Source organism: Centroberyx gerrardi, chromosome 12, assembly GCF_048128805.1.
Source record: "Centroberyx gerrardi isolate f3 chromosome 12, fCenGer3.hap1.cur.20231027, whole genome shotgun sequence".
Taxonomy (NCBI): domain Eukaryota; kingdom Metazoa; phylum Chordata; class Actinopteri; order Beryciformes; family Berycidae; genus Centroberyx; species Centroberyx gerrardi.
The window spans coordinates 15,283,869-15,300,078 of record NC_136008.1 but is presented as its reverse complement, the minus strand read 5'-3'; the positions used below and the strand labels follow the sequence as shown (position 1 = coordinate 15,300,078).

General features: G+C 39.7%; 3 protein-coding genes across 6 annotated transcripts; all 3 read left to right on the top strand.

The window, feature by feature from the left end:
• Positions 1-58: 58 nt before the first annotated feature.
• Positions 59-2,542, top strand: LOC139924756 (uncharacterized). Its single transcript, XM_078287377.1, has 7 exons — positions 59-239; positions 328-423; positions 1,213-1,407; positions 1,574-1,669; positions 1,768-1,843; positions 2,003-2,138; positions 2,238-2,542. Exons 1-7 carry the CDS (start codon positions 112-114, stop codon positions 2,459-2,461), a joined length of 951 nt encoding a protein of 316 aa, XP_078143503.1. The 5' UTR covers positions 59-111; the 3' UTR covers positions 2,462-2,542.
• A 288-nt stretch (positions 2,543-2,830) lies between these two features.
• On the top strand, positions 2,831-7,885 carry rbm12bb (RNA binding motif protein 12Bb). Its single transcript, XM_071915868.2, has 2 exons — positions 2,831-2,945; positions 5,502-7,885. Exon 2 carries the CDS (start codon positions 5,524-5,526, stop codon positions 7,462-7,464), a length of 1,941 nt encoding a protein of 646 aa, XP_071771969.2. The 5' UTR covers positions 2,831-2,945; positions 5,502-5,523; the 3' UTR covers positions 7,465-7,885.
• Positions 7,886-11,261: 3,376 nt separating this feature from the next.
• On the top strand, positions 11,262-15,991 carry gra (granulito). Of its 4 annotated transcripts, XM_078287127.1 has the most exons (8): positions 11,304-11,341; positions 12,218-12,320; positions 12,426-12,508; positions 12,651-12,709; positions 12,878-12,935; positions 14,527-14,633; positions 14,757-14,815; positions 15,175-15,991. In XM_078287127.1, the coding sequence occupies exons 3-8, from the start codon at positions 12,427-12,429 to the stop codon at positions 15,182-15,184; spliced, it is 375 nt and encodes a 124-aa protein (XP_078143253.1). In that variant the 5' UTR covers positions 11,304-11,341; positions 12,218-12,320; position 12,426; the 3' UTR covers positions 15,185-15,991. The 4 variants fall into 4 exon arrangements, with proteins under 4 accessions (XP_078143251.1, XP_078143252.1, XP_071771940.1 ...); XM_078287125.1 differs by lacking the exon at positions 12,218-12,320 and having other exon boundaries at positions 11,262-11,341; XM_078287126.1 differs by lacking the exon at positions 12,218-12,320 and having other exon boundaries at positions 11,276-11,330.
• The last annotated feature ends 219 nt before the right edge of the window (positions 15,992-16,210 follow it).

Genomic DNA, 16,210 nt, shown 5'->3' with positions numbered 1-16,210 from the left:
TGACGTCAGACAAACTTGTTGGACTCCTTTATAAAATGTTTTCTTTCGTATAGAGTGAGGCAGGAAAGACAAGACAGTGGCTCACTGGCAGCATAATTGGGTGTGACCTGCATGGTTAGTGGGTACTGCAGGACCATGTCAACCGTCGTAATCCAGGTGGGTCAGTGTGGAAACCAGCTAGGCTTGGAGTGGTGGAAGCTCATTGCCAGTGATCCAGGTCAAAGCAGAGACATCCTCGGGTGAGAATAAATGCCTTAAATCACTTGTGATATCACTTTTGATACCCCTATGCGTGACAAAACTGAAGCATTGCGATTCTTTTCACAGGTGTCCATTCAGCAGCAGAGATGGGAAGCTTGCAGCAGTGTTTATTGACAGTGAGCCTAAAGTGTTACAGGGGGCTAAGCAGTTTATAAAGAACAAGTAAGTAGGCTACGAGGTGCAGTAATTTATTGTTGAAAGTCTACACATCTCACCAAAATGACTGCTGTGCTTTGCGCTGACCTTTTTATATTGTTTTTTCCACCAAACAGAGTGCTAGACTCCAGTATAGTTTTGGCGCAAGGTGGGAGGGGGAGCAACTGGGCTTATGGTGAGGGAAACATTTGTTGAAATGTGATTATTTTTAATAAGTCACAAAATGTGATGCGATTCCATTAAAAACTATGCAAATTCCTGTTAGGCTACAACGGTCATTGGGGTGAAGAGAGTAATGGATTACTGCATCGAGCAATGGAGGCTGTACGCAGAGCAGCTGAGAGAACAGATTACTATGGTGGAGTGATGCTCCTTCACAGCCTGAGTGGGGGTACAGGATCTGGTATGTAAGACTGCAGTAAAAGAGAATGCTTAGCTGTGCTCCATAGTTGAAATACATTACTAGTAGATGCCACAAACTGACTACACATGCTCATTAGCATCGGTGTCACTGCCATGAGATCTGTCTCACCTTTCAATCCCAGGACTTGGCTCAAGGTTGTGTGAGGAGATCCGTGACACATTCCCTGCAGGTCACATATTAACTGTATCTGTGGCTCCGCATCAGAGTGGAGAAAGTCCCCTTCAGAACTACAATTCTCTGCTGAGTCTTGCCTCATTACACAGGTTGTAGCCATTACACTTGTTAAAAATGTATCAACTCAAAACAGCACATGTGACTTGTATGTTATGCTACAACACAGTTATCATGGTGTTGTGCTCCTTTGTTTGCAGGTCTGCTGATGGGTTGCTTCTGTTTCACAATGACAAGGCCTTGACCTTTGCTCAGACACTGGAACGGGTGCCTAGGAGCACAGAATCCCTCTCTCCTGTGATGCCTACCGTAGGATCCCTCACAGTCATGAATACTCACATTGCATCTTGCATGGCAGGTCTTCTGCTGCCTGTCAAGAGCCTCACCCCTACCAGGTAAAAGTACTGTGCACACAGAGGGTGGGGGACCTCTATATTGTGATGGATGAGCAAAATAAGTTGCACTTTTGCTGATACCGTTGCTGCTGTGTGTGAATGTCAATACAACGGTCTCTGGAAGTCTAAATTGCTGATGCAAGTAGTTCCTTTCACACCCCTCTAGTGGCTGGAGTTTAGGTTCAGAGCCCTGGGAGCTGATAAGGTCTGTGTGTCCCATACCTGCTGCCAAACTCCTACACACCACCCAGGCCTATTCCAGGTGTGATACAATACACATTGTGGTGTCTGTGGATTGTTCACACATATATCCATAGGATTTTGAGTATTTTACTGTAATTGATTACTTTATCATTTCAGTGTGAGGACACAGTGGGATCGCTTGGCTACCTCCAGCCTCCAAGCAGTCCCACAGCTCTCATCAACTGGAAAGCCTGTATCCTTTTTCTTATCCTCTATCCTATCCTAATTTTTAATATTGTAGTATTCTTAACTTGCAGTGCGGCTTTGCTCTAATAGATAGTTCTATTTCCCAAGTGTTGTAACAAATGGCTTAAAACAAAGGTCTGTATTTACCTTTGACAGTAAATTGCAGTATAGCAGTCGAGCTGTGTTGGCTGTTGCAAGAGGGAACAATGATAACTCTTTCCATTTGTCCAATGTCCTTGAGAAGTTAAGAAAAGGACACCGCTGTGTCTCTTGGAACCCTTTTCCCATAGATCACTGGGCAGGTAAGCAAATAACTTGCCCTCAGTTGTTTTGGATTTTGTATTCCCCTCCTGAGAACGCTTGACTGAGTGCAATTCTATGTTTACAAAATTTGATTTCAGACACCAACAACAGGCTGGGAGATTCTCCTTCTTCACGCCTCCTTACAGTGTGTTCCAATCACAGTAGTGTTTCCAGTCTCCTGGACCATGTTGTGCAGCGATCTAAAGAGATGCTGCGAGTCAACGCCTACTTTCATTGGTACCAGCGCTACGGTGTGGAGGAGTTGGACTTTGAACTGGCCCTGGAGACTTGCTCAGCTATCATACAGGAGTATGGCTGCTAATGATATGGTCAATCTTGTAGACTTGAATAAAAGCGTGCCACATCCCATAAGGTCTGTGGGGTTGACCAGAGAGAAATTATACTAGCCTATATGATACAGGCTTATAGATACAGATCATGTATTTATTTATATGCACATAATTCTGTTGGGCTCCTCTAAAGTGTGGAGCATGGTTGTTGCTGTCACAGGTGTATTGTGGAATAAAGTTTTAATGTCATCGACATCCATTTGGCTCGTTCTCCACTGGACAATCAAAGCACCACAGGCTGCACACTGACTTTACATCAGGCTGAGCACACTGGTGTGTGCCGCAGCAAACAACGCCCACAACGGACGGCCTTGCGTCTTAAAACGAACGCACTTCGCCAATTCATCCTCCCAACCTTGGCGAGAGACACGAGGCCGAACCAACCTGATTCAGCGTCCACTTTTCATTCAGTTTGCTTTTTGCCTGAGAAACGTTTTCTCTGTACTAGTCCCTTGTGTAAGTTTTACCGTTAGCTAGGTATGGTGTGATTCATGATGAGTACATTTTCACTTCCTCAGATTAGAGCTAGCCGCTAAATGAGCTAACGCTAGAGGCCTAGCTAGCTAGATAGCTAACGTTAGCTAAGCTAGACATGACTGAGCTTTCTTTGTTCGTAGGCAAAGACGTCTTAACTGCAACGTTAGCCACTTAGCCAGCTAACTCTACGTTAGCCAAAATGCATGCAACGCTACAACTGTTTCAGATGGGTTCCGTTTTGTTACTTAACGTCACGGTTAGCAATAAAATGTATTTATGGCTTTTGTTTAGCATGTTAAACAGATTTACTGAGCTTGCTTTTTGTCCTTGGTCTACAGTATCTTTATTCTGAATAGGCGGCTACAAGGTTCTTTGGTTATTGTATTGCCCATGGCAAGTTACTACATTGGTAGTTAGCTAGCCAATGTACTTGCTAGTCTTAATAATATCGTTATTAGGTGGCTAACCAGCTATAGCTATTTCTCTTTCTTTGCAGTGTTAACGTTGTGTTATCTGGTAGCAGTTAACGTCAAATGTTTCATTTTCAGGTTACGTGTCTCGTGGCGTAGTGCAATGCTGTGGTATTAACATAAACGTTAGTACCTTGAAATATGTAACGTTAACGTCAATTAGGTCTGTTTTGCGATTAAAGCGCCAACGTTGGCACGGAAAGATTTAGGTCTTGAATGTTCCCCGTAATGGCCCACGTAACCATGTCAAAACGATCGCCACATTGCGTTGATTGCTTTGTAAACCGTAATATAATATGATGTTCTAATTCTTACTGTCATAGGCTACCAGTCTTGTCAAATATCTGAAAGGCTATTATTAGTTTTTCATAGAAGCCAAACTCAGTTATAGTTCATTACCTGAATCTTTTCATAACAAACAAAATTAAGTGTGTGATTAATTTGGTGTTTTGGTTGTGACATTTTCAGTGGTTATACATATTGTATTGTAATTGTGCTACTTTTAGTTCTGTTCCACAATATGGGCTGGTGGTTCATTAGGTATAGCAGAGTTGGAGCTGGCTTGGTTGGATCACAGATGGTGCTGCTATAGCTAATATAAATGTCTTGTTAAAGATGTTTAGTATTATGTGTCACCGTAGCAGAGGTGTTGTGTCGCCATAGCATGATGTGTGGGTGTTAGTGTTGTGTCCTGGCCTGGAAATAGTTTTGCAAAATGCTGTTGTCAAAAAGTTTATTGCTGTGCTGTATGGCTCTGCATATTGGCACTGTGTTGGTGAGGTATCAGTTTCTCTAAATCAGAAATCGTAACTGCTTTAAATGTCACAACAGATGGTTCAATACAATTTTAAAGGTGTAGAGCACATAAATATACGTTTACCTGTTCCTTGTCTGTAAAAAGCTCTTTTAAAAAGTACTTATAAATGCCAATTATGATATTTCTAAACCAGTGTCAAGTATGTTAAATAGCATGTTAGTATGTTTATGTTAGTATGTTTAAATAGTATGTTATTTTAAATTTAACATTCATTTTAGGCTCATTATCATTTGAAATGAAGCTACTTAACACAATACTAATTGAAGACAACAGCCAGGAACCTCTACAGTAAATTGATGTATTCATGTGCTCAGAGTTAGATTTGAAACCTCTGTCTCTGACATTACGAGTGTAGTATAAGTTGTCAGAAGTGAGAGGAATGGGCATCTTGCCACCATTTCAATAGTTAGTATGGAGATATCCATGGGATATGTTTTGATAGCAAACTGATTACTGTTGCTGGGTTATCTGTGATAAATGTGAATAGATAAAGAGGTGTGCACAACTCTTTTCTCTTTAAGGTAATTAATGATAAGAGAATATGCTTGTGATGTTATTGTTCCAATAATGTGATTGATAAAAAAAAGGTGCGTTAATATAATTCTGGAATCTGAAATCCCATATAAAGTTATGTAGCATGATCAGGGATCCAGGGATTGTGCTGGATTGATGATGGACAGCCTGCTTTTAATGATTTCAGTAGTTTGGCTATTTGTTAATTTAGGACTATTTCCAGCCATAGTGTCCTTTGTTGGCCAGTGACTGACTGCATTTTTGCATGTACTCGTGAATGTCATACTATTGGCTTTCTCAGAAATATCTGAATAATGATGAAATGAAAAAGACATGCATGGAACTTTTGGATGGAATTGTGTGTTGGGAATGTGGTTTGTAGTCCAGATTTTACTTGACTAATCTAGCTGTCATTTCAACACATAAATGGCAGATGCTTTAAGTGTGTGTATTGAGTGAGACTATCAGCCTAGAGTGAGAGCTAGGCCTATATGTTGGTTTGTTAGTTGTTCATCATCCTCATCTACTGAATTTTGCAGCCTAATCTAGTCTATTTTAAAGGCTGCTGCTCTGGCCATCGATGCATTTTAATGGTATTCCCTGCCTCATGTCCTATGTTACGATCTCACATCACTGTTCAGGTTCAGTGGTGTTATGTTGGAATGCCAAGGAATTAAAACTGAGCTAGAGTGGCTCTGTCGGCAATAATGTTATTCTGTACCCCTCTGTCTGCAGGTGCTGTTGTTTGTGCTTCAGCATGGCGGTGGTCATCCGTTTACAGGGACTCAGAATCACAGCAGGTTCTGAGGATATTCGCAATTTCTTCACTGGCCTCAAAATTCCAGATGGTGGGGTGCATATTATTGGTGGGGAGCAAGAGGAGGCTTTCATTATCTTTGCTTCTGATGAAGATGCAAGAAGAGCCATGATACGATCAGGGGGGTGCATTAAGGGTTCCCCTGTTAACTTGCTGCTAAGCAGTAAATCGGAAATGCAGAGTATTCTTGAAGAAAGTACAAAAAATGCAGAGCTGGATCAAAAGAGGGCACTTAAGGAAAGTTCAAGACGGATTGAAATGGATGTTCCAGGGGGAGCTAGAAGAGCTGGCCACCCTGAGGCAGGTAGGAGATCAGGTAGCAGATCAGGTCATTCTCCTCCCCCTCGGCACCGGAGGGCTGCTTCAACCTGTAATGATGACTTGTACTTGCTTCTGAAGGGAATGCCGTTCTCTGTGACTGAAAAGGAAGTTGGTCACTTTTTTCATGGTTTGCTTGTTGATGGCATAATCTTATTGAAAAACGCACGTGGCCAAAACAATGGGATAGGTCTAGTCAAATTTGCAACAAGACAGGATGCAAGGGATGGTCTGAAGAGGGATAGGGAATACATTGGGTCAAGGTTTGTGGAAGTTTACTCGGCAACAGAAGATCAATGGCGTGAGGCTGGTGGTAATGTGGCAATGGGTGTCAACAGTAATGGCAAGTTTGGAAGAGGGAAGTCACCAGTTCGCTCTCTGAGGCAACCACAACATCATGTGAGATCACGATCACCTTTGGCTCCTAGGTCCAACTCTCCTTCTACTGAGGAGTTCTGTGTTTTGTTGGAAAATCTGTCCTATGCAGTGGAGAAAAGGAACATAAAAGAACTTTTCCGTCATGCAAGACTTGAGGATGACCAGATCCTGTACCTACTTGACAATGAAGGGAGAAGAACAAGATCTGTATTCGTGCTGTTCAAGAGTCTGAGGGACTACTGTGCTGCCTTAACTCATCATAAAGAAGAATTTGTCAACCGATTTGTGCATATCTCCCCCATCTCAAGAGAGAAAATGATCTCCATTCTGGAATCAAGTAACATGAAGGATGAACCTCCTGGGAGGTTTGGTAGGTTTCAAGAGAGGCCTTCGGGTCAGCACGGTGATCCTTATGACTCTGAGAAAGTGTGTCTCTATGTGCGGAATATGCCGTTTGATGTGCGTAAAGTTGAGATCATGGACTTCTTCCTTGGGTTTAATATCACAGAGGACAAAGTGATCTTGCTGCGTGACCATAAAGGTGCTGGGCTTGGAGAGGCTTTGGTTGTCTTTCGGGCTGAGGGAGAGGCTATGAGTGCACAATCTCTAAATGGGCAAAGGTTTCTTGGGTCAGAAGTCATGTTGAAATGCATTTCACGGTCTCAGATGCGGGAGTTTGGTATTGAGCCTCCAGCGGTGCAAGAGCCAATGCTAAGGGAGGAGAGGTACTCGGCCAGGAGCAGTGAGGCATCCTATCATCCTGGTGACATGGACTACCCAGACTTGAGAATACCTCCTGATGGTAATATGCCAATGACAAATCTACAGGTTCATATCCATGGAGGCAGCAGTTTCGATCCTTACGCAGTAGGCCCTTGTGCTCCACATGATGCAGGTAATGGATCAGTTCATGGAGGCTTTGGCCCCTCTGCGCAGAATTTTGATGGTCCCACCTGTCTAAAGCTAGTGAACCTACCTTCGCAAATCAAAATTGATGAAATCTATGACTTTTGCTATGGATATCGTGTTATCCCTGGATCTGTCTCATTGCAGTACGACAAGAATGGAATGCCTAAAGGCTCAGCAACTGTAGTCTTTGAATCCCGCCAGGAGGCATTAACGGCAGTAAAGGAACTGAGTGGAAGACCAATAGGCGCAAGAAAAATACAGCTAGTGTTTGTGTGAAGATGAGATGGCTTTCCATGGCATCAAACATGACTCGACACTAACAGTGTGGTTTGGACATATCATGAACTTCTTCTGAAAAAGGGGTCGATTAAGGCGAGCGCATTGCCAATTTTTTTTTGTTTTCTTTTTTTTTTTTTATTGTGGCATGGCTCCAGGAATATGAAACTTAATACAGTGAATTTACAATTTTATATTTTTTCTTTTGCTAAAATTTGTTTTATTGTGATTAGGCGATATAGTTTGTCCAGTAAATTTGGTTTTTGTATGCGATACTTGTCCTTCAGTGAAATACTTGATGTTTGGACAGATATTTTTCTCGCTGGAATGCTAGGGTTTAGTTCAGCTTGCATCATAGTGTTTAAAAATGAATGTAAATATTGTTTCATTAGTAATGTGGGCATTGTTGTAAAAATTGCAATTCTTAAGTATTCTTAATAAAAATGCATACTTTTGAATTGTCACCTGACTCCTTTATTCACAGGTCTATTATTTCAAATGCAAATGATTCTTGTCCACCTGCATAACAACATTATTTCTGTGTTGAGCTGAGAAGATTTGTCAAAATGTGGGGTGATTACTCATAAAAATCAGTTACTGATCACGTTTAAGTTTTTTTTTTTTTTTTAGGTTCCATGAGATGGCCTCAAGTGTTTTCTATGTTTGATTGAAGTTTATAATTTTTTTTTGGAATGTCTATTAACCACCCATTTCTTGTCAATCTAAGAGCCATACTGTCTTTCACACCACTTTCAAATGATGTGGTGCTGCCTGTTGGAGTGAATACAGTGTAACAAGCAAAGTGGGTGCATCAGTTTCTTTTGACAGGGAAAGTATAGGGAAGAGCAACTTTTTTTTTTTTTTTACTCTGAAATTTACTTGCTAATGCTGAGGTGATCTACCAGCAGCCAGTCAAGCAGGTTCACTTAAAACCATGACTATTTATAATCATACTTTTGTTAGCATATTTCATATTCACAATTATGAATTCTGGCTATTTAATGGCACAAAGATTATGAAACTAGACAGACTTGTAAAATGAGTTGTAGGAAGTTCAAAAGACTGATGACGGACAAATGGGCTGAGTTCTTCAATAAATTACTGCTTCCAAAATGTATATAAAAGTCAAATGGTGGCAAACCAGTTTCAAAATTAGTCTCTTACTAACCATTATTTTTGTTTGATGTAAAAGACAATGCAATTTGATTGCACAAAAATTGTTCTGGAGAAAGTACACATACCTACTCGCATTTAAACCCAATTTGTGTAGTATTTTGAGTCTTCTCAGCCAGCAGTGGAAAAGTGTCCAAATGTTTAGTATTTAATAACTGACCAGTGTGAGATGTAGTGAATCTGTTAAATTTCAGCAGTTCTAAAGTGTGCCCATTCTTTCCTCACCATCTCTAACTTTTATTGTTGAATAGGTCCTTTTCACATTGTCATGGTAACAGCTAAACTGGTGCATTACAACTTCCTGTGGCAAGTTTCTTTTTGCAACTTATTGACAAACCAATCCAACCAAAGCAACAAAATTGTAATGGTTACTAGCACTAGATACATAATGTAACAAATTAAACATTTTGGGCAGGTTGTGGAGTGATTTAGTGAAGGCCATAGCTGGCCACAGGAAGTTGTAACGCACCGGTTTCTCAATGCAGAAGCATTGAGAAACAGAAAGTGAAAAGGGCCTATTGTAATAGAATTATTTATTTTAGGAATTATTTTGCAGGTTTGGCAGTCTGTGAGGATTTGAGTTTTCTGATCCTGAAAACAAAATCTATCTCTAGTCAGTACTGCGTAAATTGATTTTGAGGCAGAACATGGCCAAAGATGATTGGGCTTCTCACTTGTTAATAAACATCTTTTGTTGGTGTCGCATAGTAATCCACCCTCTCAAAATGAACACATAAATGTCAGTAATTCATTTTGGCTTGCCACTACTTGACTGAAAATAATGCGTATGTCTGATTTATTCAAAAATTGTTAATACCACAACCCATACTTGATGCACCCCAGTGAAAGAGGGAGAGCTATTGAGGAAATTTGAGGAAGGAGTGTCATTGGGTGACTCTTGAATTTGAATATATTTTACCAGTTTTTATCCCTAAACTATACCATGATATGAGATTAAGTCTCAGGTTGTTCATGCCTGGTTTAAAGTGACTAGGTAGCTCCGAGAGATGGTAGTTTGTTGAGAGAAGCTAAAAGGTCAAATGGACACAGTTTCCCTAGATACTTAGTGTTTACACCTAGTGTAGTAGTACCCACATGCCTGATGGGCCTGGTTGTGCTATAAGGAGACTGCCATGTTTTCTGCTTCAGAGGGTAACAGACAGCCAATCACAGCACACTTTCTGACAAAGAAATGTATGGACACAATGGCCCATGGCTTAGACTGGCCCAACTGTCACAACTAAATGAAACTTGAGTGCAGAAAAACATGCAGAGGAATTGTGTGTGGGGAATTAACTTTGCTTGCTCCTTCAGATGTGTGTGCTCAGTTATGAAGATCTGTTTTCAAGTTGCAATATTGCTCACAAAGGCTTGAAGTTCCCTCTTGCGCGAGAGCTGTTATTGTGCTTGCTGGAAGTACCTGCACCGCTGCGCTTGCTGCCACCTGCCATTCCCTTGCAGGGACTCCTGCGTGCACGTTCTCATGTATTCTTCCGAGTTGTGTAATGGAAATGCCACCATAAACAGCCAGTTGCATGTGATTTTTAGTTCCTCTCTTCTAAAGAGGGTACAGTGGATCAGCTACTGTCAGTTTATATTATTATTATTCATAATTTTATGTAATGAATACTTATATTAATTTATTCACGGAGTAGCCTAATCAATAATAGTTTGTATAGCACTTTTATTGGAATTACAAAATTCTGTAAAATAAAAGGAACGTCCATAAACTGCAAGGCCTATAATACGTGAAGACTTGCTGCTAGCGCCATAAAGGCCTATGTAAATTCTATGTTATAATAAGAATACAAATAAACTTTTAAAATTAGGCTACTATAGTATTAGAAGAGTCCCAACAGTTTTGGAAGTGCAAAGTATCATACTTGAATGGAAAGGACAACTGATAATGTAACTGCAATGTCCGATTAGGCCTACAGTTACTTTATTTTTTACAATTTGATTATCCAAGGATTATAAAAACGGGATTACAAAACAAATTACATATTACAGATTACTAAATTATTACCCACGTTGTCTACATGGGAAATATAGCCCCGCCTATCCCTCAGATTAAAGAGGGTTCCTTCGTGGAGCAACATCATCACATTTTGGGATTTGGGAAAGTGCAGCATCGTTTTGGATTAGTGGCGAGAGAGAGTCAAGGCCGCCAGAGATAGCTAGAATAGTACCGGATGTCTTCAAAATAAAATCGTAAAACATGTCACCCGAAAAGTGGTAGGCTATTGGGTTTACCGAACAACAAAAACACATGTAATAAAAACTCAATGGACTCATTACATTCAACACGGAGTGAAACTCTCTAAAATAGATACTAAAAACATTAATGTATTACGGTGCCTGGTACTTCGTAGTGAAAGAGTATTTGCCTTTGAGTTTGAGTTTTCTTTTCTTTTGGCAGCCCTACAAATGCCAACTTGGATATGCCGTAAAAAGAACATTTTAGGGGAAAAAAAATGCAGATACATTTACTAGAGATTCCTAGAACATTCAATTTTCACTTTGGTACTTTCTATCACTATTGCTGTAATGTTACAAAATATATTCGTCAGTAAGGTTTTATTTTGAAAGCTGGGACCGGAAGTGGTATGATTATTCTGGCTAACTTGACACCGGAGGGGCGAGCTCCAAGAGGAACCACGCTCGGGGAGTAACAACAGAACTGGAGGATACAGGTGAATGTAATGTAAATCAACTTTAACTTCTTCTTTGAAATGTAAAATGACAGATGACAACAACACAGCTGGTAACCTTGCCTTTGAAACTAGTTATCATGTCAATGTTGCTAGTACTATAGGATCGCTGAGTTGATGTTTTTACATCAGCTCTTATTTTCAAAGTTAACGTTACATGTGCTAACAACCAGGTTAGGTTAGCAGATCGTGTTAATATGCGAAGTTGTGCATGACTGCTAGCGAAACTAACCAGCTAGTGCTAAGCAGTGATTCATTCGTGAATATAGCTTTAATTTAAAGAGTTGTGCCGCTAATGTTAGCCGCCTGCCTTTTGAGTTATTACCTTTACAACAGATGCCCACCATTTAACATTTTCGCCACCAATGGTACGAGAAGTTTCTACCTGTTTTCCAAGGTGTGTCCTTGGATGGATAACTTAAGCTAACAGTTAACCACTGCTGTTACAATACTAATTAACGTTAACGGGACAACCTAACGTTACCTAAGCTAAAGAAGCTAGCTGGCATTTCAACTGAAATATGCAACAGAACATAAAAACCCACTTTAGCTCACGTTAGCTTAGGAAATGCCACATAACACCTTTGACATCCCCAAATCAGGGACTCCCAAACCTTTTCCAAGTCAACGACCCCTAAATAGATAAGCAATAGACCACAAACTCTCACCTGTGTAGTTTTCTGTCCTGTGGAGCCCCATCTGAGAATTTTTTTGTTGTTAATAATGATTTAGTATGGAATTAAATAACAGTCTGCTGTAGATGGGGAGGGTGTAGTGAAACATATCTTTAAATATCTCATATCACATATATCTATTGTCTTTCCTATATATTCTCAATTTGTGCTAACCTCTGTTGAGTGAAACACCAGTCAAATTAAATTATTGCTCACATGCTGGGGCACCCTGGAACCCTCTGGAGGACCCTTGATGGTCCCCGGACCCCAGTTTGGGAAGCACTGCAAGTTACCAAACGTTAGTACTGTTAGCATTAATATTACTCACTGATTCAATTTGAGGAGCAAGCCACCTACCATGTGTTAAGTCTAAAACAACCTTTATTAACTTTATTGACTTCAGAATGGAAGTATCAAGGAGAAGGATCCTCCAAAAACATCTGGAGCCTGCGAGACCCCTGCGGCGCTGCAACCACATTGACCAGGGTAAGCAGTTGGCACAAGCTTGTATGAAACTTGTCAGGTTGATCAAGGATGTCAACTTTGACTTTATTGTGCTCATATTTCATTGCAAATAATTCTATTATGGTAATCTAAGAAGTATATCACCTTATATTACTTTATTCAGAGCCCAAGAGAAATGCTGAGACATGTGCACAGGCGCTGATGGAGGCCGAAAACCAAGAGGTGAGCAACTGGTGTCCAAACAAGACAATATTATAGCCTCCCTCATTCACGCTAGTAAATTATTCTGCATTCCAGTGACTGTTGTGAATGAATCATGTGCTCGCTAAGCGATTGCTTTAGACAAGTCCAAGTATTTCTCAAACAGTATTCTGATTTTCCTCTTCAAAGACAACTATTGATGTAGAGCAATTCTACAAGATTGTCCACCTCCACAAACAGAAAGAAGGTAAGACAATCTAAACTTTTAATGAGACATTTTACAACTGAGAATTTATGCATCAGAGCTCATGGTTTTGTGAATGACAGACACTTTTATTGTCGTGCTCTTATGTGTTTTTATTTAAACAGTTCTTACAATTTCTTATTTACGATGGTGGCTTGGTAAAAGGCCACTGGATGGAAAGTGGGGTAAAACTAAAATAATTAGACAGGCAGACAACACGGAAGGACATTACAGAAAGACAGCGAGAGACTGAGACAAGATTCAGAAGACAATGCTAAACACAAGATACAGTTAAAATAAAGTAATCACCAACATGAAGTATGCTAATAGGGCGTTGAAACACCTCAAGCAGAACAGCGTCAGCCATTCTTCCACAAGAAACCATTTGGTGTCTGATTTAAAAAGATGAAAGATATTTTGTCTGGTGGCGGAAAACGCTGTCTCAGGCCCTGCTGCAAAATATCCCAAAAGAATATCACAAGTGGGTTGACATCTGTTGATTGGGACAGCCATAGTGTATGATTTACAATGTAATCGTAGAAGACTCCACTCCCATCAGGGTGCAAATACTTCACTATAGGATGAACATGAACACTCAGAAGGCCTTCGTATGTACTGGCATGTACCTGGCCTGCTAAGAGGTTCGGTAGATCTAAACCATACCAGGAAAATGCACTCCATACAGTAATAAATACAAATAAACTTTATTAGCACTTTTCTAAAACAGAGTTCACAACGTGCTTCACAGTAAATAAAATGAGACAAGATAAAATAATAAAACACTTAGCTTAGGGCTAAACCCAGCCGTGCTTTAAAAGTAAAATCTTAAAATTAACTCTAAAACTAACAGGTTTACCATAACAGCAGCTAGAACCCTTCACTTTGGGAAACAAGCATTCGGGCTTGTAGACAATTTTTGCATCTGCTTGTTGGTAACAGTGTGAAGGATGACTCTTCTGACCACTTAAAGCTCGCTATGCAAGATCTTTATGTAAAAATCACTTGTTTTATCACTCATCACAAAGTGGGGCTGCAACAGAGAAAAGCGTCCCATCCCCCCTAATTGTGACCTGTTAAATTTACCCTATTGGCCCAAATCTCACGAAACATCAGGCAGTTGAATAGTCTTTGTCACAGAAAATCCTGTCAAACACCGGCCCTCTCTCTGAGCCACTGAGGTCTCCTCTTCGAGCCGTGGTAGCCAACATAATGGGCAACTGGGTCTGTCCAGCGCTTTTTATACATGACCCTAATAATAGGATGTTAGTTGCTTAATTATCTTAGTGACCAGTCTTGTTTGAACTGCAGGCGCCTGCTTTCAGCATACATTGTATCCCTTATTTACTCAAGTATTAATTTGTAGTAATTTTGACACTAACCTGTTCTGTATACAACATAATGACAAACATCAAGTAGCAAAGCACACAAAGGAGCCATAGGAAGACATTTTTAGGGATAGGTAGCAGTAGCAAGTAAACAGCCTAAATGCTAGAAATGGAGGTTGTTATTTATAAACAAAACCAAACAGGACAGGTTTTGGTATTTGCCTGATTTGATATTGCTATCAGGCTGATTTGAATATGTTTTTTTGTAGGAAGAATATCTTACACAAGAGATTTTTTAATCGAACTGGCAAGCTCTCCTGTGGCCAAGAGGAAGCCGGAATACTTGCCAGAGCATCCCATAGTCTTAGAAAAGGCAGTAAGTTGTGTGTTTGTGTTCAGCTTTACCTCAGTATCATCACTATCTGATCAAACAAGTAGCTGTTATGCTATTTGGATGGGCTTGAATTATGTTTTTTTTTTTTTTTCAACATCTTCACAGAGAGATCCTGGGCTCCCGATCCTTCATGAAATGACATTGCATGAAAGAAATGAAGAAATGTGAGTATAATTTTAGAATGTCTACTTGGCATGAAAGCTAACTTTTGATATTCTAAAATAAGCCAAAGCACATGAAAATTCATGTTCATTATGCATATTATTGAAGTCCAAATGCCTATTTGAACACTTACAGCAGTATTTCACTTTGTTATAAAATCTACAGTCTCTTACATCATTGGCCTGATGTGCTCTGACTCATTACTGGCTGTCCTGGATATCAGTGTCATATGCTTGACTGTGGATGCCTTTACTATGTTGAATTCAGTGCAGTAGGCCTATGTTAACACAATCAAGTCACAGACATGAACAGTAAAAAAAAAAATCTGATTTTGTGTGTCAATACTTGTTTCTGTTTTTAGGATGGCGTAATATGAAAGTTTGGACAGTTGCTGGTTTTGCTGCAATGTAGCCACAATACTAAAGACTAAACCTCAAAGTGCTAGCTGTCATAGTTAGATCCCTTTTTCTTACTAACAGTGCTGAGTTTTGATTTTGCTAATCAGGCAATTGCATGTTGATGCTCACTCACACACTATAGGTCTGTGTACTGTTTACAGTTATTCATTATATAGTGCAACTGTCCTATTACCCCAATGAAATTTGGGGTCATTTGAAAGATCCAACAAGTATGAAAGTACAGTTCGAAATGCTCGACTCATCTTAAGAATTTTGCACGGGTGTTCACCCCAGAGAGTGTTTTTTTTTTGTTGTTGTTGAAATTAATATTTTCTTGCCTACAACTTGATATTTTGTGTTGATTTTTAGATTTTTTTGAAAGAGACAGTTTGAAGTTGCACAAATTTATAATACTAAAACTATCCACTTTTGTGTGCTTATGGGTATGGCATTTTGCTTGAATTTTCTGCTAATTATATAACAATAATAATAATTTTGGCTATATTGAAGTATTTATATTTTATTTATGTTTTTTTAAACCTAACATTCACTGCAGCTTTTCAGTTTTGGTGGCAAGATTTCATTAAAAGAAATTGTTTGGACAATTTTTGCTATTTTACTCAGGACTTGAACAGTATCACAGACTATTTTATTTGAGTAATGTAAAAAAAAACAAAAAAACAACCATTATTGAAGTGAAGATGGCCGAATTGATGTTTGTCATCAGCTGTACATTTTGATTCAAGATGTCTTACTAAAACTTGTACATTTTTTCACTTATAAAGAACTATTTGACCCTCAATTTGGTCTGTTGATGTTTTCTGTGTTTCTGTTTTGTGCGTGTGATAGTGACTCATTAAAAATGGTACAGCTACCAACGTTGAATCCAAACCAAGCCAAACCCAAGTGGTCTCTCTCAGCAAGAAATTAAGTTTACAAATCTCATATTACAGGTATTTAATCACTATAAAGCTATATTTACCCCCCCCCCCCCCAATA

Coding starts and splice junctions, on each gene's coding strand:
- LOC139924756 (XM_078287377.1), top strand. CDS start 112: ATGGTTAGTGGGTACTGCAGGACCATGTCAACCGTCGTAATCCAGGTG. Junction 1,844..2,002: donor TCTCATCAACTGGAAAGCCT/GTATCCTTTTTC, acceptor AGTAAATTGCAG/TATAGCAGTCGAGCTGTGTT. Junction 2,139..2,237: donor TCCCATAGATCACTGGGCAG/GTAAGCAAATAA, acceptor ATTTGATTTCAG/ACACCAACAACAGGCTGGGA.
- rbm12bb (XM_071915868.2), top strand. CDS start 5,524: ATGGCGGTGGTCATCCGTTTACAGGGACTCAGAATCACAGCAGGTTCT.
- gra (XM_078287125.1), top strand. CDS start 12,427: ATGGAAGTATCAAGGAGAAGGATCCTCCAAAAACATCTGGAGCCTGCG. Junction 12,936..14,526: donor CCTCCACAAACAGAAAGAAG/GTAAGACAATCT, acceptor GTTTTTTTGTAG/GAAGAATATCTTACACAAGA. Junction 14,634..14,756: donor CCATAGTCTTAGAAAAGGCA/GTAAGTTGTGTG, acceptor ACATCTTCACAG/AGAGATCCTGGGCTCCCGAT.